The 21,715-nt window shown below is 45.1% G+C and overlaps 2 protein-coding genes across 3 annotated transcripts; one reads left to right on the forward strand and one right to left on the reverse strand.

The window, feature by feature from the left end:
- The first annotated feature begins 316 nt into the window (after positions 1–316).
- On the forward strand, positions 317–4,794 carry slc25a32b (solute carrier family 25 member 32b). The gene is made up of 7 exons (XM_027012292.2): positions 317–778; positions 947–1,097; positions 1,196–1,281; positions 2,272–2,426; positions 2,976–3,089; positions 3,297–3,442; positions 3,914–4,794. Exons 1-7 carry the CDS (start codon positions 580–582, stop codon positions 4,038–4,040), a joined length of 978 nt encoding a protein of 325 aa, XP_026868093.2. The 5' UTR covers positions 317–579; the 3' UTR covers positions 4,041–4,794.
- cthrc1b (collagen triple helix repeat containing 1b) lies at positions 4,749–12,911 on the reverse strand. 2 transcript variants are annotated; one of them, XM_027012293.2, is made up of 5 exons: positions 12,560–12,911; positions 12,027–12,098; positions 6,492–6,710; positions 5,765–5,981; positions 4,749–5,105 (listed from the first exon to the last, which is right to left on the reverse strand). In XM_027012293.2, the coding sequence occupies exons 1-5, from the start codon at positions 12,674–12,676 to the stop codon at positions 4,963–4,965; spliced, it is 768 nt and encodes a 255-aa protein (XP_026868094.2). In that variant the 5' UTR covers positions 12,677–12,911; the 3' UTR covers positions 4,749–4,962. The 2 variants fall into 2 exon arrangements, with proteins under 2 accessions (XP_026868094.2, XP_026868095.2); XM_027012294.2 differs by lacking the exon at positions 12,027–12,098 and having other exon boundaries at positions 12,560–12,900.
- Between the last annotated feature and the right edge of the window lie 8,804 nt (positions 12,912–21,715).

Here is a 21,715-nt window from a genome sequence, read left to right on the forward strand (position 1 = left end):
AAACAAAAGTGTAAAAGTTGCCATTTTGTAGGCTAAATCTGGAGAAAGACATATTGGACCTTAAAAGCAAGTTCAAATTCAAGTTGTATTGGATTCAGAATTTCATCTAAGATAACTCATTCAACATTTAAAATCTTCAACCATACCCAAGTTTTTGTTATGAAACTAATTGTGAACAAATTAACTATTGTGTGGCATATTGAAAGTTCATGTGTATTCAATGCATCAAGAAAGTTGTCAGTTTAACCGACAGCTTAGTTTTGACCCGTTCTCATACGCTTCGAATGGGACTTTTACTTTGAAAAAAAATGGTTGTCTCACTAGTGTCATTTGCACGTTTTGCATTATGGGATAACCACGCAACTAGTTGTATTATCGCATGTTCAGGCGTGACATGGAGATATAATATACTGAAACGTGCTTTGTAAAGAAATGTTAATTAAGCGAATGTTGCAGGGGAAACTGTAAGACAGCGTTACATGTGTACAAGATCTAAACGCTAACCTGGCCTAAGCAGGTCTAATTAGCCTGCGAGGTAACTAGCGAGTGATATTTAGTGAATATTAATTCTGCATAAACATGAGCTCTGCACCGGGGCAGGGCACAACACCCATCCCGGGTTCCTCCGACTCTTCCCTGGGACGCTTTTCGTTAACGGGCAACCTCCGGCGACTCTTCAGTCATGTGAAGGTAGAAAATTTAGCAGCCGGCCTGAGTGGCGGTGTAGTGTCAACCTTGGTGCTGCACCCTCTGGATCTTGTCAAAATTAGGTTTGCAGGTGAGTGGAGCGCAAACACATGAATCTGTCAGCTGTCCGGTGCGGCAGATTACGGACCGTGCATGCGACCGTGATCTGACTAGTGACGTAGTGTTTCAAAGGGTAGCGCGTGCCAAGTGACCGGCTGTGGTTTTGGTTTGACCGCGGTGTTGATGTCCCGTGTTGCAGTGAGCGATGGTCTGGAGCTGAGGCCGAAGTACCGCGGGATTTGGCACTGTATGAGGAGCATCTGGCAGCAGGAGGGATTACGAGGCCTGTACCAAGGCGTGACCCCTAACGTTTGGGGTTCCGGCGCTTCATGGGGCCTCTATTTCTTCTTGTAGGCACAATCAACTTTAAAAAAAAAAAAAAAAAGTTGAGATGTTTTCTTGTAACAAATCGGTCCGATCAATAATGCACGCATCCTTCCATCGACAGTTATAACGCCATCAAGGCTTACATCAAGGAGGGCCGTCAGACGGAACTAAGAGCTACGGAGCATCTGGTCGCAGCTGCAGAAGCAGGTAAGTTCTGGGTACGTCTTGGTTACCTTGGCTACCACACCTGTGAGAGGATCACTGTGACAACAGATCCAGGGCACGGGGGAGCGTAAGAGAGACCAGATCCCAGCACACACAGACCAAACTGGAATCATTTTCACAGATGCTCTCAGTCTGAGAGTTCTGTAGTGTGCAGGCTGTCCCAGGTTATCTTTTGGTTCAGTTTTAGGATAGAAAGCCCTGATGAGGGCTCTTCAGAATTAAATGGTGATTAAGTTAGATTAAATAGTGATTAAATTAGATTTAAAAAGTGCCAAATGTTAAACCAGAATTAGCGTAAACTGCACAAGCAAAGTGACTCATCAGCTATTGTAGGGTTGTCAGTTTGAATAATGAAAGCACGCCATTAGACAGTGAGCAGGCACATTCAAAATTCAGTTTCATTATGTCTTATCAGGAGTTTAAAATGTGTTAAAGAGAGGATGAGCCATTATGCAGTTCATCATGGGTATTTATGTTATTGCCGTTACACAAGAAATGATTGAAAAGTGACCCATGGCAAATCTATCTGTGCAGTCAGTTCCACGACCCACTCCTCAGGGTTGAATCCTGTGCAGTGTTTGAAACTTCAAAAATGGTTTTAAATGAAGTTATGTATCACAGTATTGATATGCTGTTTGATATACTGAAGAGGAAATTGCTTTGTAGAGTACAAAGATGCAGGATGTGTATGTCATGAGCTGCAAACCACCGGATGTTAATAAAGCTGAGAAAGCCGTTGCTGCAGATTTATTGCTTATGAATTTATGGCTTGGACTGAAGAGGAGGAATTCTTCAATTTCACATGCTCAAGTGAAAATAATTGCTTTTCCTCTCTGAATGCCAATGCTATCATATTTTCCCTAAAGTGGTTATTCATTTAGTGTCCAGAGATGGCCTTTTATATCAGTGCTGACTTTGCCAGCCTACACTTCCTGTGCGAGATGTTTAACGAGACTCATTGCTCTTTTCTAGGGGCAATGACACTCTGCCTTACCAACCCAATCTGGGTGACCAAGACCCGCTTGGTTCTGCAGTACAGCACCGACCCGAGCAAAAAGCCGTACAAGGGCATGGTAGACACGCTAGTGAAGATATACCGTCAGGAAGGAATCCCAGGCCTGTATCGGGTAGGTCTCGTTGTACAAATACGCCTGCGTGCTGTTATGTTACATGAATGTGTTGTGTAACGCAAACACTGCAGTCCTATGAAAGCCTTTTTGAAGGAGGAGTATTGGCCCGCGTGTCTTGTAACGCAATCCTTGTCCTGTCTGCCCTAATGTGTCTCCCATTAGTATGTTCATTTAATGTTCCACTTAAATTCAATTCTCTCTGTTCAATTCAATATTTTAAGTGTTGTTAATGATGCGTAAAAATAAAGGAAATTAAGCCTGGGTTCATTATTTGCACCTACACAACAAATATTTCCTCAGACTGGCTCAGTAGGTGTCTGTCTACATGCCATGCATGTTGCATAACCAGTCGTTTCATGAAACTACCATCACTAACCACAAGAGGGTGCACATGTGCCAGGAGAGTACGTATGGAGCATGGTGCCATAAATGAGTTTTATTTTTCCTATTTGTCCGAATGCGCTTCATCCGTGAACAAATCACTGTGTGCTGGGAGAAGCAGCTGCTTTGCACTGCTTGGGCTAAACTGACTGTTTGGGCACGCAGGGCTTTGTGCCAGGCTTGTTTGGGACGTCTCACGGTGCCCTGCAGTTCATGGCGTACGAGGAGCTGAAGAGAGACTACAGCAGACACAGGAGGATGCACTCGGATGCTAAACTGGCAAGTGCAAGACGTTCTCAGCACCGCGGGCTGTGTCGGAACAGCTGTACAGATATTAGAGATTTCGTAAAACAAACACAAACACTGCAGCGCATGATTCACACCAGTAAGCATGGACTTCGTGATCACGATTCAGTCAGTGAGCACGGACTTGGTGATATTAGTGGAATGTAAATCATGATGATCTTGCATTTCTTTCTCCTTCAGAATCCATTAGAATACATTACAATGGCTGCCTTGTCTAAAATCTTTGCCGTGGTGACTACGTACCCGTACCAGGTGGTCCGAGCTCGCTTACAGGACCAGCACAATAGCTACAGTGGAGTTTTGGATGTCATTAGAAGGACATGGAGGTGAGCCAAGCACATACTATGTTCCTCCTCTCACTCACACACACACACACACAGAGACAGATGTGGCCATGATGAGATCAAAGTGTTGCCTAACATAGGGCTAATTATTGACCACTGATTCCCAATAGGGTTAGCACTGCACTGAGGTCTGTTGCTCAATTCTGATCAGGAGCAGTTGTTCTTTAGCATGGCCTTTTGCCAATTGTTTTTCCTGTCTTGCATTATGGGTATTGTAGTACTAGAAGCTGGACAGTAAACTTAAAAGCTTCATTTATGAAAAGAAGGGCAACAGAGAGATACTTGAATTGTGTGTCTTTGTGACTTAGCAGAAGGATGGTTTAAATGGAGTAGGTCAGGTCCAGTGGCCTTGTAGTGTAGTGTAAGGTCTGTGTAAGGTTTGGCCTGTTGCTGTGTGCTGGTCCTTGGCTCAGGATCCTCCTTTAATAACACATTCTTTTCCCCGGTGGGCAGAAACGAGGGCGCTCTGGGCTTCTACAAAGGTTTGGTGTCCAACATGATCCGAGTGACACCAGCCTGCTGCATCACATTCGTGGTGTACGAAACGGCATCCGGCTTCCTCCTCGGCCAGCAGAAATGAGATGGCGGACCAGGGGCTGAGTGTACCGAGCAAGCCCAGAGCAAGGCACTCCTCCTGGGGTAGAGGTCCCCCCACCCCCCAAACTCCACAACCCCTCCACATCCGCATGTCACAAACGTGAGCAGTAGTGGGGTGGAGGCTCCCGTGAAGGCGCTACTGTCCAGCACGCCATGGCGATATCGGGCTTCTGCTCATCACTGTGAAAGGTGGCAAAGTGTGTCGAACTTCATGCTACATTGGTTTTTACTGGGAGGCACCCTGAAAAATGTGTGTGTGTGTGTGTGTGTGAGAGAGAAAACAGACATGTACAGAATCATTTCAGTGCATATATGTATAAAGGGACTCTGCCCTTTAACAATAACAAATGAGAAACAACTAGAACACAGTTTTTAAATACTAATGAAATAACTGGACATAATTAGGTGCCAAGTATGTGTGTGTTTGAGAGTGAAAGAGAATTGGAAGGTGCTGTTGATTCAGTTTATCTGACTCTTCAGTGGAAGGTATTGAATAAGGACACAACATAGCAGTTTTTTATAATGGTGTTTACCTTAAATGTACGGTTACATCTGTTTTTTAAATTCCCAATGAAACAGATTCAGGTGAACACATTTTCTTTCGGTTCTGAAGATCCTTTCAAAAAATTTGAGAAAAAGTTTGAGTGCTTATAGTAGGACATGCTGATAATAAAGACAATGATCAAATGTATGAAAGTTGACCATTTAATAAAGGCCTACAGTACATTTTTAAAGTTTAGGAGAGCAAATGCTAATTTTTCTGAAGTACTTTACTATGAGAGAGGAGGACTTCAGACTCCTTCTCCAGTAATGGCGTGCTAGACCCTGCTTACCATGCCCTGTCCAGCAAAAAATCCAGGGAAACACTACTGACATTGAAATCTGCTTGGGGAAGAGATCAGAGGTCATTTAGGTAGCTCCTCGATGATCATCCTGGAGACGGAATTCCAGCCGGTGGAGGCGTCGCCGTGGGGATAGTCGCCGCAGGTGCCCACCCAGATGGCGACGTCGACCAGCCCGGCGCGGATGCCCTCACACAGGCCTTCCACTGAAAGAATCAGCCACTGCGTTAGCTGGGTGTCTGGAAGCAGAACGCTGCCTCGCTAGTTTAGCGCAGCCTTGCTGGCAAGGACACACCAGAGCTCCAGAGCACAAGCACAGGGTGCCTTCGGGAACTGAGCGTAACCGTGATACACCCGATGGCTGTCTGCTCTTCTGCACAAGTACTCTTCAAATGCCCGAGTAGTTTCTGACGACGAGTGTTCTCATTTGAATATGCACTTGAGATATTTCTGTCATGCTTAAGCCATAATGACATTGTTTCAGTTGCTCAAGACACCAGTCCTCAGCTCGCATACATTAGGGTGTGATTGTGGTTTTGATTGCCGTCATGATGGCAAATACAATTACGATTGGAAATACAATCGCGATCGTGTGATTTGCCACGGGGCCCTGATTGTGTTTGTTCATATGTGCATTTAAATGAGCTTGCTGTCATTGTACATCAGCAGCTGACTGACGTTAATGAACGCCACGTTCCAAATGCTAAAATCCTTGATGCTGAGGACAGGCTATAAATGAGCTTCTCTCCTCTGCCTCTGAAATTCCAACAATTGTTAGGGCTGTCAACGTTGAGAAGAAGCTTATTCTTTAAAGGTGTCGTGAGCTCTGTGAGTGGAGCTAAGCTGGTTCTGGAAGAGACCTCACCTGATGTGGTGCGGTGGATGTTGATGGTAGAGTTGAATTCTGGGCTGCCCTGGTCCAGGTAGACGATGGACTCGATGGGCAGCGGCCCGGAACATTCTGCCCCGTTGAAGGTAAAGTACCAGCGCTGGCAGCAGGCCGTCTTGCACTTGAGCCTGAGCGACCCGCTGAAGATCACCCGCAGGGCGCTGTCTGAACGCAGCTTGGTGAACGTGCACTCCTAGTGACGAGGAAACAGTAACAAACACTGAGCTTGGTGAACGTGCACTCCTAGTGACGAGGAAACAGTAACAGACACTGAGCTTGGTGAACGTGCACTCCTAGTGACGAGGAAACAGTAACAGACACTGAGCTTGGTGAACGTGCACTCCTAGTGACGAGGAAACAGTAACAGACACTGAGCTTGGTGAACGTGCACTCCTAGTGACGAGGAAACAGTAACAGACACTGAGCTTGGTGAACGTGCACTCCTAGTGACGAGGAAACAGTAACAGACACTGAGCTTGGTGAACGTGCACTCCTAGTGACGAGGAAACAGTAACAGACACTGAGCTTGGTGAACGTGCACTGGGAACTGTCAGCAGCAGAAACCTGAGCTCACAGGAACGATTTGTTATGATTAAATAAATAACTAAAGAGTCTAGTCTTCAAAGCAAATCCATCCAGTCCAGCTCATGAGAGGTTTTAGAAGAAGCAAAGGAGCTGAGGTGCTGGTGTTCTCATGGCTCACCGTGATCTTGCCCAGGTCGATGCCGTAGTTGAGGGCGTTCCAGGCGCACTGCTTGTAGTTGGGCCTCCAGGGCTCCTCAAATATCTCACTCATGCACTCGCCCTTCTCCCCCTTGGCCCCGTCTCGTCCGGGGACGCCGGGCGTTCCTGGGATGCCGTTCGTGCCTGGGTTGCCTTCTCGACCCGGGGTACCTGGTGGCCCCTGCAGGCAACTGGGGTACTGCAATGAAGAAAAGAAATGACTGACTAACAGGTTCATGTGTCACTAATGGATTACAGAGGAAGTGATGCAGACCATTGAAAATGCAATTTGGAAGTACACTCTCTGCTTATAAAAACAGAGGGGGAAAGAGCTGAATGTACACACTGCCCAGACGCAGACTAAATGCAAGCACCCAAGTATGCTAATAAAATGTGACGTGTCAGCTGCATTCCAATACAGGGGTACATATTTGGTGTTGACCAGTTGCTGTGGACTGAGGGGGGGAAAAAAATCTGCCTGACAGCTCTACAGACCTGCCAACACATTTATCAGCACTGCATACTAGTCCCACCAACAGACCTGCCAACACATTTATCAGCACTGCATACTAGTCCCACCAACAGACCTGCCAACACATTTATCAGCACTGCATACTAGTCCCACCAACAGACCTGCCAACACATTTATCAGCACTGCATACTAGTCCCACCAACAGACCTGCCAACACATTTATCAGCACTGCATACTAGTCCCACCAACAGACCTGCCAACACATTTATCACCACTGCATACTAGTCCCACCAACACACCTGCGGACCCGTTTATCACCACTGCATACTAGTCCCACCAACAGACCTGCGGACTCGTTTATCATCACTGCATACTAGTCCCACCAACAGACCTGCCAACACATTTATCAGCACTGCATACTAGTCCCACCAACAGACCTGCCAACACATTTATCAGCACTGCATACTAGTCCCACCAACACACCTGCGGACCCGTTTATCACCACTGCATACTAGTCCCACCAACACACCTGCGGACCCGTTTATCACCACTGCATACTAGTCCCACCAACAGACCTGCGGACTCGTTTATCACCACTGCATACTAGTCCCACCAACAGACCTGCCAACACATTTATCACCACTGCATACTAGTCCCACCAACACACCTGCGGACTCGTTTATCACCACTGCATACTAGTCCCACCAACACACCTGCGGACCCGTTTATCACCACTGCATACTAGTCCCACCAACAGACCTGCGGACCCGTTTATCACCACTGCATACTAGTCCCACCAACAGACCTGCGGACTCGTTTATCACCACTGCATACTAGTCCCACCAACAGACCTGCGGACTCGTTTATCACCACTGCATACTAGTCCCACCAACAGACCTGCGGACTCGTTTATCATCACTGCATACTAGTCCCACCAACACACCTGCGGACCCGTTTATCAGCACTGCATACTAGTCCCACCAACAGACCTGCGGACCCGTTTATCACCACTGCATACTAGTCCCACCAACAGACCTGCGGACTCGTTTATCACCACTGCATACTAGTCCCACCAACAGACCTGCGGACTCGTTTATCACCACTGCATACTAGTCCCACCAACAGACCTGCGGACTCGTTTATCACCACTGCATACTAGTCCCACCAACAGACCTGCGGACATCGTTTATCATCACTGCATACTAGTCCCACCAACACACCTGCGGACCCGTTTATCAGCACTGCATACTAGTCCCACCAACACACCTGCGGACCCGTTTATCACCACTGCATACTAGTCCCACCAACACACCTGCGGACCCGTTTATCAGCACTGCATACTAGTCCCACCAACAGACCTGCGGACCCGTTTATCACCACTGCATACTAGTCCCACCAACAGACCTGCGGACTCGTTTATCATCACTGCATACTAGTCCCACCAACACACCTGCGGACCCGTTTATCAGCACTGCATACTAGTCCCACCAACACACCTGCGGACCCGTTTATCACCACTGCATACTAGTCCCACCAACAGACCTGCGGACTCGTTTATCACCACTGCATACTAGTCCCACCAACACACCTGCGGACCCGTTTATCACCACTGCATATCAGTACCTCCAACAGACCTGCGGACCCGTTTATCACCACTGCATATCAGTACCACCTCCATGGGGATGTTCCCAACTGCAGAATCAGATTTTGCTAAAAAAGAGGAAAAAAAGAGCAACTACAAGCAACACTGTTTCAGAGAACCGAATATACGTAACTCTGATAAAACAGCAAGGAGTGAGATGTATTTACTCTTTTCTAAATTATGCTATTTGCAATCAGGCCCCCAGAGCGAGTGAGGGGATTGGTCATTGCATGGTCTTCCAGTTCCAAAGAGCAAATGCTGATACTAGCGTGGAGGTTTAGCTGAACTAAAATGCAAATGCTACATTTACAGATACAAAGTCTTCATCATTTTACAGCAATCGTTATTCATTCCGGAACTACTTTCGTGCTGTGGCTCACTGAACGTAACTAGACAATAGTACTCTCATCATGACTGGGTTTCATTGATCAAACATGAGGCACTTAAAGTCCACAGGAGTGTTAATGCTGCTCCATCCTCCTCTCAGCATGACTCAGTCCGAAGATTCTGAATCATTTATCCAGGCAGTGTAGGCAGGGAAAGGCTCCGGTCACAACCAGCATGATTCATCTGCTACCGCTACGGCTGTTTATACAGACGCAGACTGTTTGTCAGACCGATTCAAACGCAGGCAGCGTATTCAGACACTGGAACGAGATACCACCCACCTTCAGTACATAAGACAAACACCACACCGCGCTTGCCGGAGACCAGAATGGAAGAAACTCCACAATGTAAACTGGCTTAGACCTCAGCTACTGTAACCTCCAGCACTCAGGATATCAGCAGCTATGAGGTCTTTGTATCTAATGTTTAAGTGTGGCACATAAGAGGACCGTATGTACAGAAATTGGACAACAGCATGTCAAACAGCATGTTCAAACTGACTGGCTAACATAGGACACAGAAGGCTCCTAACAGATTGGCTGGGGTAGGAGCCTGGGGCTTCTGTGCGTTAGGGTTTTCCTCAGAGGGCCTTAAGCGTTCCAAAGCAGGGCAGTTCTAAGCAACGTCTTACTAATCCAGTTAAGCCTTAGATTGATAGTATGACATTCTAATTGCACTCCTGTGCCACTGCACTGTCAGCCACACACCGAGTACGTTACAGCAGGAAAAAAGCCTTCAGTCTCTCTAGTCAAAGTGTCCAGAATACAAGGTCAATTGGCTTACTCACGAATATAACCTACAGCGTTCTCACTAAAGAGGGAAAAGTCAGGACGCCCGATAATCAGGTCTCGTTCCTTGATCAGCAGGCCCCAGCTGAGTCATGACGGGTTGTTCGGGGCAGGGGCCTGGTTAAGGTCAGGCTTTCTACCCAGGTCATGTGTGATATGCAGTTTTGCACATCTGCTGTAGTCCAGCACCACTCGGCCTAGAGGTTAACGCGGAGGAGTTCCACGGCGGTAGCATGACCTCTGCTCTGAGGACAAAAGGTGGCAGCGTGAAGATCGAGGCAGCATTTGCCGCGGAAGCGCATCCCTGCCCCCGGTAACTCGACACCTTATCGGCATGCCTGCCGGCACGGGGCTGTGGAAATAAGGGTCTTCAACCAACCTGTAAATCTCCACGGTATCAGCCTGGAGGCAGCAGCCTGCGGATTGCGACAAATTCATATTTATTAAGGGCCCGACACCACGGGCTGCGTCCCGCCGTCCTGCCCACTGCCAGAGCGAGCCGTGGCTCCGCCGCAAACAAAGCTAGGGATGCGCGCGCAGATAAACGACCGCGTTTGACGGGGTGCACCCGCACCCCGCCGGCTGCCAGGGCCGTCAGCAGAAAGCCCCCATCTGAAGCGCTGCTGGGGGAGGCGTGTGAGGAGCTGGGATGAAAAATGCACTGAGGTGAACCAGCCTACTCCACGGGCCCACAATAGAGTGAATATTGAATCAATTCAAATAGATGAGCACTCCCTTCAGTGCCGAGATTTTTCATTACAATGATAAATCTGGTATGATATTTAAGTAATAGAACCATTTACAATAGGATCCTGAAGGGTGGGCTTTTTTTAGCTGATTAACTGTGATGAATCAGTGAGCTGAAGATTTCCCCCATCGGCCCCTGATAGACTGCGTCCTTGGTCTTCCATTTCCTACTGAATACAGTTTGTCATAAGTAAGACTCAGAAGCAGAAGCAGCCTCGCCAGAAAGGGAGAGAAATAACGGTGGACTTGCCAGTCCTTCGAGGACCTCAGTGACGCCTTTAAACTCATTCTGGGAGCTGTAGCCATCAATTGACTCTGTTTACAGGTTTCTATTTCCGTTTGCCGTCAAAACGTCTGGGTGCGTGGCGAGGCTTTTTAGAATACTTGACTGCAGCTGCTTGCAGTGTTCTTAGTGTGTAACCATCAAGTGATGGTCAAACATTTTGCCCCTCTCTGCGTCATCGAGTAATAAAAATGGCAGCATGAAACAGGAAGGTGGTACGGTGACGGTAAGTGTGTTGCTGATTCTGCAATGAAAGAAAAAGACAAACGGACAGAGAAAGGAACAGAGAGAGAGAGACAGATTGTGTGTGTGTGTGTGTGTGTGTGTGTGTCTGTGAGAGAGAGAGAGAGAGAGAGAGAGAGAGAGAGAGAGAGACAGACAGACAGAGTGTGTGTGTGAGAGAGAGAGTCTGTGTGTGTGTGTGTGTGTGTGAGAGAGAGATAGAGAGAGACAGACACAGACAGTGTGTGTGAGAGAGTGTGTTTGTGTGTGTGTGTGAGAGAGAGAGAGAGATAGAGAGAGACAGACACAGACAGAGTGTGTGTGAGAGTGTGTCTGTGTGAGAGAGAGAGAGAGATTGTGTGTGTGAGAGAGAGATAGAGACAAACAGTGTATATGAGAGAGAGAGACAGACAGAAAGAGAGTGTCTGTGTGTGTGTGTGTGTGTGAGTGAGAGAGAGAGAGAGAGAGAGAGAGAGAGAGAGAGAGAGAGAGAGAGAGAGAGAGAGAGAGAGAGACAGACAGACAGAGTGTGTGTGTGAGAGAGAGAGTCTGTGTGTGTGTGTGTGTGTGTGAGAGAGAGATAGAGAGAGACAGACACAGACAGTGTGTGTGAGAGAGTGTGTTTGTGTGTGTGTGTGAGAGAGAGAGAGAGATAGAGAGAGACAGACACAGACAGAGTGTGTGTGAGAGTGTGTCTGTGTGAGAGAGAGAGAGAGATTGTGTGTGTGAGAGAGAGATAGAGACAAACAGTGTATATGAGAGAGAGACAGACAGAAAGAGAGTGTCTGTGTGTGTGTGTGTGTGTGAGTGAGAGAGAGAGAGAGAGAGAGAGAGAGAGAGAGAGAGAGAGAGAGAGAGAGAGAGAGAGAGAGAGAGAGAGAGAAGCAAAGGGTGATGCTGCAAATAACCTTATGAAAAAACTACAGTATCGGTGAGAGGCTTAAGACCAACATCTGTATAGGTAAACGCATTACCATGTTATGTGTAGACTGGATCTCAGCTGAATGTCTGGTGCAGTTCTGTTTGCCTGTGTGTCCCCCAGTGCACTAAAAGGACAAATAACCAATATGCATTATACCTGTACTGAATTACTATTCACCGGGTTTCTATGTGATCAAGCCCAGCATTCAGCCCAGTTCATTTTTTAAAGCATTTTAATCGCTTAGTTTAAATTGGAACAGATTTCTGTGACAGTAACAGAGGGGCCTGTCATCAGTGAGTTGTGTCCTTGCTAATCTGAAATTGAGTTGCGGAATTCACAGACAGCAGGGCAACGTTGTCAAGTCCAAAACAGTTATGGCAGTTATAATTCAGGCAAAACAATGGTCGCACAGTTTATTTGTACGAGTTTATAGGAGATAAAAGATGATTTGTTGTCGTGCTACAGCGTGGATTTCTTTAGATATCTTAGAATTAAAATCCACCAAGTGCTGACGAGAAAGTTTCTGGCAATAGCAAAAACTATAGCGTCTAACCCTGAACAAGAATGAAGGACAGAAAGTCTTACTTTTTCCATGTATTCGGTATCCTTCTGACGTAGCCCTCTATGTTTTATTCTTTCGGCTCCATGACAAGGAAATATTAACCAGACAAAAATCAATAGTCGCATCGTTAGACGTCCCATATCCAAGGCAAAGAGGTCAGAGCTTCTCCTAGCTAGAGAGAGCCCGCTTTCACGGAAAAATAACGGATGTGCGCTGCCGCGATATTCCCGTGGGACCAAGCATGCTCCGAACGCTGGGAAGGTTTTTGGAAAAGTTCCTTCTTGTGTTTACTTGAATCAAGCTATGTGACGGCAACACATGGCATTTAATTGAACGTTTTAACGTTTCTAAGTGGCATTTAGTGGGTCTGATATAACTTGACACAGGGTATATTTGCTTAAGAACTCAGTGGTTAAGACAGATCGAACCGGGACATGACTGGGTTTTGATTTGGGGAGCCAGCTCAGCAACACTATAGAATATTCACTGGGACTTAGCAAAACCCTCTGACTGTGCTGACCCAAAGTGAAGGGCATAAGGCCTGATACAGACAAGTAAGCGGCGCAACTGTAACATACTCTCTTATATTATTTATGGCTGTTATGCAGTACAGGTCACAGGCCTACGTATTGGTTTGGATATATTTGGGGTTGCTTGCATGGGAAATACAATTTTCTCAGCACCAGGACGATTAGATTCTGTCCCGAAAACTTAATTCTGGACTGATGTCCAATTAATTCCACTTTTTAAAAGGCTGGTTTAATTCACTAAACTCAACTGCCACACTCAGCTAATGGCTATTGCACATTTGGCCGCTACACGGGTGGGGGGTGGGGGTGGTAAAATCCTTAAGGTAGACGTAGCGTCTGCGAAACAAGTCCAGCATTCACCCTCGCCCCCGCCACGCGTCCCCGTGCTGGCAGAGAAACGGAAACAGCGTTAGCGCGCGGCGAGAAGCCCCGTGGCCACGCGGTGGTCTGCTCCTGCCTGAAAGGGCTCTTTCTCCTCGCGCTGCTGCCGCCGCTATGCACGCGCGCCTGTCCGAGGCGACGTGCGCGCTTTTGGTGGTCCGATCAGGCCATTTCGGATTTCTGTAGCTTCACTTTGCCACATACAGATGTTTGTCCGCCCGGTTTTGCAGGCGGTGCTGGGTTTTCCACATGCTGAAATTCTGCAGTGATATTAACAATGGGCACTGGCATAACTTTACAAGAGAGCACTGCCCGTTACCGCAGGAGCGTGCTTCAAACAGCACCGAGCGGGGATCAGTTCTTCGGTCAGTTTCGTCTAAGATTGCAATTATGAGGAAAGAGGCAGTCAGCTCATGCAGGCTGTGTGCAACTGATTTAAAAACACCCTGACATGATGTGTGCCTCTAGTCCTTTTAAGTCTGCAACGCCGTCTTCACATGTGTACACAAGAATAATAAGTTACAAACACTTAACTGTTTTTTTTAACCCCCACTGGGTGTAAATAAAATAATTTAACAAATAAGATTCCCTTTATTTTCACACACGCTCCAACCCTTCTTCAAACTCTATTATACTGTACATGTTTGAACAGTTTAGCTTTCAGCTGTTCAACGCTGTATTAGGCTGTGGGAACAGATGGGTCTGGGCAAGTGAGTTCTGGAAGCTTCCATTGGCTTTCTCAATGAGAAAAACATGTGCACATTTTTTTTTAAAGGGCTGAGGGTGTTGGTAGATCACCAGACCATGTTAGCTTCTTTCAGTATGTGTGGTCCATCGAACTCAGTCCCCCCCCCCCCCCCCCCCCCCCCCCTTTCTTGCTGCTGGTTTTCAAATTGCAGCCCTATCAGAAATGTCATCATGAAAGTAATGATACATAGCATCAAGAACGGGTCAAGGAGGCAGGGCTATAGAGGTTCCATTACCTACTGTGTTTTTCAGATGGCTGTTTTTAGAAACTCTCTTGTGTTAGCTATGTGCCAGCGAGCTCAGCTCTCCATCACAGACTCTCCTCCCTCCCCTCATTTGACAGCTTTTCCTTGTTGGCAGCAGGCTGTTATGATTGGCACACCTGCATTTCAAGCAGAGGCAGTTTTTACCCCTTTCATAGGATTTTAGATGTTTCACAATGCGACAGAAAGTCAAAAATGAATAATTTAGTGGTAATTACATTCTTTTACGTTGCCCAGAATGGAGATAAATGACAGAGTTTATTGTCAAAGTTTATTTAATGCACTAGTACATTGCACTTTTAACTGAGATGTAGTTCATTTAAAAATATGATCCCTTATGAGTTGGAGTTGCCATATTTGATTGGTTTATGGGCCAATGAATCCTGCTGAAACCGATGCCAAATAAACTGTTTAATTACCAGAGCTGTGAATGAACGCTTTATCCTGTGTGCTTAGATTTATAGAGACCAGACACAATCTTGATCCTTCCAGAACCAAAATGTGACCATAACCACACATAATAAAGTGCCAGTGCAAAAATATTTCATTTGCAGCGTGTGGCAGATACATTCACGTCAGTTCCATGTTGGTCCTGTAGATGGCAACACCTCCTCAGAGATGTTGGATAGTGGTCCGCTTCAGTGTCATGTTCAGAGGATGTGGATCGAGAACATTCCATGGGGCATGGCCGCAGGGCACTATGTGAGACGCGTCACACCCAGCGAGACTGCCACAGCGCTCCAGAGCTCCTCCTTCAGCTCCCCACGCTTCTCCCTGAGCCTGGGAATCTGCATGCAGGTGCATTTTGTAGGCTGTCCCTATGGTTACCATGTTGCAGTGGGGCTTGGCGCTCAGCCACAGACTAGCCTTTAGAAAGAGGGCTGATAACAAATGAAGAATATTCCTCTCTGTCGGCTTGAATCCAGTGCTGGGTGTATGCTTAACAGGCTACGTTTTGACACAGTAATGAACTGAAATGTGAAATAAGTAGAAAACTTGGTTTGCGGGGGCATTCCCACTCAGTTGCCATGGGCGCTGGGGATCTCTCCAGAGAGAGCCTGGGCAGTCAACACAATGCCGTCTGTCAAGACACATTCTGCCTCCCACTTTTCCCAACATGCTGCTTTATGGAGAGGCAGCCCACACTTCCCTGCAAGTCAGCACACAGCAAAGTGAATCAGAGTTCAATCAGGACTCAACAGTTGCCTCTCAGAGGGCTTTCGCTGAGCAGTGAGTTACACACCAGCATTGTCCTCCTCGGAGTTGGCAAACAACAAAAAAAAGGTTTTTGTGTCACTGCCAAATGTGAACGCACAGGCCAGGTGTGATGCAGATTTTACGTGGAGTGGTGTGAACAGAAGCTCTGGCAGTACTGGTTATGCAGGTGGAGGTGTGGGTGTGGGGGGGGGGTGTTCTTTTGGAGCCTGGAAAAGCAAGCTGCCACTTAGGAAGCTGCAGAAAAGGAGGCCATTTGATGTGTCACTTCGCCAGTGATAGAAGCCCCCCCCCACCCCACCCCACCCCAATATAGTCTGTGAATGCATAGAAAAACCATTTTCCCATGACAGACAGCTGAGGGGCAGAAAGGGATATCAGGCAAGCTACGGCATGGCCTGCTGCAACAGATAGTGGTCCTCCCTGCAGAAGCCAAGCCCCTCTCCCTAAACGCTCCCCACAGGAGCAGATGCCCTCTTCCCTAAACCCTCGTGAGACCCTATCAAAGTCAGGAGTTTCCGAGGCCTGGATCACGCCTTCAACTCTGGGACATGAGCAAAACATGACCCATGGCAGTGTAGCACACATTACCATCACCAGCCACTGTTTGGGGTTCCTGCTTTAAATAATAATAATCATCATCATCATCATCATCATTTATTTATTTAGCTATATATATATATAAACAGAAGAAATAAATAAATGAAACATTGTGAATAAGACAGTGAAAATATAATGGTGTAGGGCCATAAAAACATAGTAATCTTTAGTAATCATACTAAAAGTATAGATTAAAAAGGAAAGATTAGGAAAGTATTAAACAGTAGAAAAACAGAGGTTATAGCATTAAATATAAACAAAAAAAGAACAATTATTAACAAACCAAAATATAATAATGACAACAATAATTATGATGCTCAGAGTTCCAGGTCTTTGGTACATTATAACAAAAGACTTCCTCACCAGTCATTTTGTACTGGTATGTTCAGTCTAACACTAATGACCTTAAAATGTAATTTAGAACAGTATGTCCAGCATTCTGACGTCTATGAAAGTATGATGCCATTAAGAGCTATAAAACAGCCAAAGAGTCTTAAATTCGGTGTTGTATTTTGTGCCTTTTATTATTTGGTTTATATTTGATCCTTTTATATGAATTTCATTTCTTTAAATCTTTTTTTTCCTTTAGTTTTTGCTTAATATTTGATCTTCTATTTGTATCTTAACTTATTCCTTAGATATATATATAGATAGATAGATAGATAGATAGATAGATAGATAGATAGATAGATAGATAGATAGATAGATAGATAGATAGATAGATAGAGAGAGAGCTAGATAGATAGAGAGAGAGAGCTAGATAGATAGATAGATAGATAGATAGATAGATAGATAGATAGATAGATAGATAGATAGAGAGAGAGAGCTAGATAGATAGATAGATAGATAGATAGATAGATAGATAGATAGATAGATAGATAGATAGATAGATAGATAGATAGATAGATAGAGAGAGAGAGCTAGATAGATAGATAGATAGATAGATAGATAGATAGATAGATAGATAGATAGATAGATAGATAGATAGAGAGAGAGAGCTAGATAGATAGATAGATAGATAGATAGATAGATAGATAGATAGATAGATAGATAGATAGATAGATAGATACAATCATAATTATAGTAAAGTACAGTTTCCAGAGAAACATAATGTTTCGGACAGAGCTCCTTCATCAGCTTCTGAATTAATGTTTGGAGGAGCTAGTTTAGATATGAAACAGTAGATCTATAAATCATAACATTCATTCCATGTGGTTCTAAAGTTCCAAGATTGTAGATCAGTTTTTTTCTTTGAGTTTCCTAATTTTATTGCTGCCATAGCAACAACTGGCAAGATAAACAGATATGTCATTAATGCAGTGTCCATTAGTATTAAAATGCTTTGCCACTGGAAACAACAAATCCTTCATTCTGATGGTCTGAAGGTGTTCAACAAATTGATCAGCAAACAATCTCTGTTTCTCCAGCGTAAAACCGATGACATCTCTTACATGTAATACATGAGACAACTCCCACAGTGATGTTTGAGGAGGAATGGAGGATGACAGTCCTTTTGTGCCAGTGATTTTAGTGCCTGTGTTAATAAATACACATGTAGCACCTCTAGAGGGGTTGCAGGCTACAGTACCACAGCCATTATTTGAATGGTCATTTATCCCACTTTTGACGAGCATGTCTTTGATGTTGTTGTCTCGTCTGTAGGAGATTAGTGGAGGATCCTTAAAAAGCGATGTGGTCTCTGCATCGTCCTGGAGGACTCTGAAGTGTGGAAGTATAATATTAGCCACTGTTTTATTTGTAGTAAGTCAGCACCAAGGGAATTCTTGTAGTCTTAACAGTGGATTGTTTATAGTTCAGCGCGTCCACTCTCTGAACAGACAACACGAGCAAAGGCGTCATCTACGACCTCCTCAGGAAACCCACAGTCATGAAGATATTCACACACTTCCATACTTTTCTGGTGGAAGTCTTCATCCTCACTGCAAATGTGTTTTAATCGAAGTAGCTGTAATAAGTGATGAAGTTTTTACAGGCCTTGGGATGTGCAGAGTTGTACTGCAAACAGAAATTAGAGTCTGTAGGTTTATAACAGATGGTGGTATTTAAACAAGAATTAGCAAACTTCACTGAAACATCCAAAAAAGCTATCGTCATGCCAGGATGTGCTATACTCCATGTATATTCAAGAGCTAGGTGGAACTTGGAGAACGAAGAAATGAACATTTGGAGGTTTTCTAATGTTCATGTAGCAATACCAAAAATGTCAGTGTAGCTCAGACATTGTAAGGCTACGGGTCCAGTATATCGCTCAAAAATCTTTCTTAACAAATCTAGCAAAGAGGTTTGCATTTTAGTACCCATACTAACTCCTCTTATTGGTGAGTAGTACTGGGAGTCAAAGATGAAGCAGAGGTAACACAAGTTCACAAGAACACAAGAGAATACCTGTGTGAGGATTTTTTCTCAGGTCTTGCATCAAGAAAATGTTTTAAAGCTCTCAAACCATTTTCATTAGGGATGACTGGGTAGAAACATTTAAAGAACTTTGAAAAAAAGCAAAGAGTTGGCAGGTAGCATTAGTTCTTTCAGGTGTTCAGGGATTTGTGAAAAGTTTGAGGAGTCTAACATATGCAGGTAAGGACCGAACAATTGGTTGAAAAATGTCATCCAGAAACTGTGATATTATTTCTGTTGGGCAGGAACAAGCTGATACAACAGGACATCCAGGATTATCATCCTTGTGCAGTTTATGGAAAAGACAGAAAGGCTACATGGAGGATCATCTACAATAGGAGTTCGTGCAGAATCCGGGAGGTTCCCTGTTGAAGTGGCACGATTAACAGTGGATTGGGCGGTAGACGGAGAGCTGCTTGATCGTTCCCTTCTTGAAAGGTCTTTTCTCCAAACGGCAACAGCTCCACCCTTATCAGCTCGCTTAGGATCAATGTCAATTCTTGGTTAAGTTTTTAAGTAGCATGTTCTTCCTTTAGTAGATTTGTTAGATATGTCTTTTAGCAGATTAAAAAAAAAAGTATGTTACTAATTTCTCTTTCAAAGGCATTTATATAAAAATCTAGTACTTCAAACTCCCCTGTAGGAGGTATCCAGGAAGACTTGGCTGAGGTATGTTTAGATGAGTCAAGGCTTCCACTGGCGTCATGACATGTTTAGAGTATTCCGGCCATTTTTATTAAAATAAGCATGTAGTCTTAAATGCCATATAAAATCTTTAGTGTCTGTAATGGATTTAAATTCATTAGTGATTGGCCGATTTTAGACCTTTTGATAGGACAGATTATTCTGGAGAAGTTAATTCTAAATCTTTCTTGCAGGCAGGCAGGAGGGCAATCTGTCCAGTAGTGTTAATCTTTTTATTGGTTTTATATATATATATATATATACACACATATATATATATATATATACACACACATATATATATATATATATATATATATACACACACACGTTATTAATATTATTCTACAACAGCATTAATAATAATAACAATAATAAGCAACAATAATTCTAAAAAGCAGTCAGTGCAATGATGCTAAATGCTGTTTAATGTTACATTATCATTGCGCAATGACTAAACCTCTGCACGTGTGACTGGTAAATTTGAGTATCGCGAGCTTTATTTGCATGTAAATTCTACCATGCGCTGCTGGAACAGATGAGAGAGCAAACGAGTACTCTGTCTGAATCTTAAGGGGACGGCACCTAGCAATCGAAATTCTGCAACGGGGACAGCGAGGTTAAGAAACCACACAGCTCTGTGCATTACTGCGAGGTCTGCGTTCTGTTGCAGTCAGCTTTTATGCAAGTAAGATGAAGCTGTAGGCTTGAGAGTTGTCCACCTGATCGACTTTAAGTACCAATGATAGTGCAAAGACATTTCACTTTAGAGCCAAATGTCTAAACGGAGCTTCAGAATTCATGCAGATTCATGGGCAACTACTCACTCCTACGAATCGCAAAAATATGTTCTTTACGAAAACCCGGTAAGCATGAGAAAAAGGCAGCGGGGAGATATTAGGATGAGCTCGGCCGCGTAATGCAAAGTGGATCCCTGCAAGCCATCATTCATTTTTAGCAAAGCTAGCACTTTGAGATAAGGTATTCCTTTAAGCACTGTGATCAGTATTCTCAACAGGAGTTGCGTCTAATATGCAGCCCTTTTTTCCAGCATGTTTGTGGATGCAAATTGCATTTAAATCATATGCGTGATGAGCACCATTAACTTAATAATTGTAGGAGCATGGCAGAGTATTCCACCCTCTGTGAGCTGTGACACTGCAGGACAAACTAAGTGTGGAAAAGGCAGAGATGGGGTAGGGGTCGGGTGGGATCCATGCACAGCTGGCAAAGGGCATGTAAGTGATTGGACTCAGGTGCCCCAGTCTTCTAGGCGAAAACCTCCCCTCAGTACTCCGAGTCGGGTTTGTGTTATTGCTCCGCAAGTTAGCTGAAGGTTTTGATATTACTTTCACACTGACAGAGATCAGTCCCAGGAGAAAAGATCATCATCAAATAATTTAATTCTGAAGTCTCCACATAAAGCTCCGGGAAAGCAGGAGTTAGAGATTGCTACCTGGAAAGTCTCTTTGTTCTTTTTAATTTCGGATATATTACAAAAGAATCTAATTACCGCACGTGGCTCATCAAAATGAACAACCGGCATCATCTGATTTAGCATCTCCTAAACCCCGACCGAGTTCAGCTTGGCGATTACTTTAGCGGAATGGAATTTCATGTGCCACTCTTCACACCGTTATGCAATGCTTTGCTCATAAATGACTTTTAGGTTTTTCTGCAGTGTTCTTTTCTCTTGTTCCCAGTGTCTTCCATGTTGCACGACCGCTTTAGCAAGGAGCCTTGAACGAGTCTAAGAGATGAGCCGCTGAGAGGGAGCGGCTGGGTGGGCTGCTGGTTTGTGAACCGGAGCGACAAATGGTGCAGGCAAACGTCGGCGCGACGCGGAGCTTCGAAAGGGACCGTTCCTCCTCTGCCACCGCGGCCGAACGGATTGGGAGGCGAACTGAGGATCCAAACACAGGAGTTTCTTTAAAGCCTTTTCACATGTACGCCTCTGGAAAGCTGCAGTAATTTGCGCCAGAATGCCAACTCCACTAAGACGGATTTACAAATGCCGTCTCCTCATCATCTACTGTCTGTTATATTTACCCCATCTGATCGGCAGAAGGCTGGTTTTGGTTTCTGTCTTCTGTGGGATTTTATACCTCATTTCGCCCTGGCTCACGCTGTCATATGTCAATCAATGACAAGGCCGCGATCGCCTCGGAGCTGCTTCCGGTCGTACCTGCCCAGCGACACCTATGATCCTCTGCCTTGATTTCGCTCTCAGCTAAATACAAACGCGTCCGCCATTCAGCTGCTCCGGTCGCCCCCCCATCGCTCACACGCCTCCGTCTCCAAACACACGAACAGGAGGGTCATTAAGAAAAGCAGTTACATTTTA

The sequence above is a fragment of the Electrophorus electricus genome, chromosome 5, assembly GCF_013358815.1.
Source record: "Electrophorus electricus isolate fEleEle1 chromosome 5, fEleEle1.pri, whole genome shotgun sequence".
In the NCBI taxonomy this organism is placed as follows: Eukaryota; Metazoa; Chordata; class Actinopteri; order Gymnotiformes; family Gymnotidae; genus Electrophorus; species Electrophorus electricus.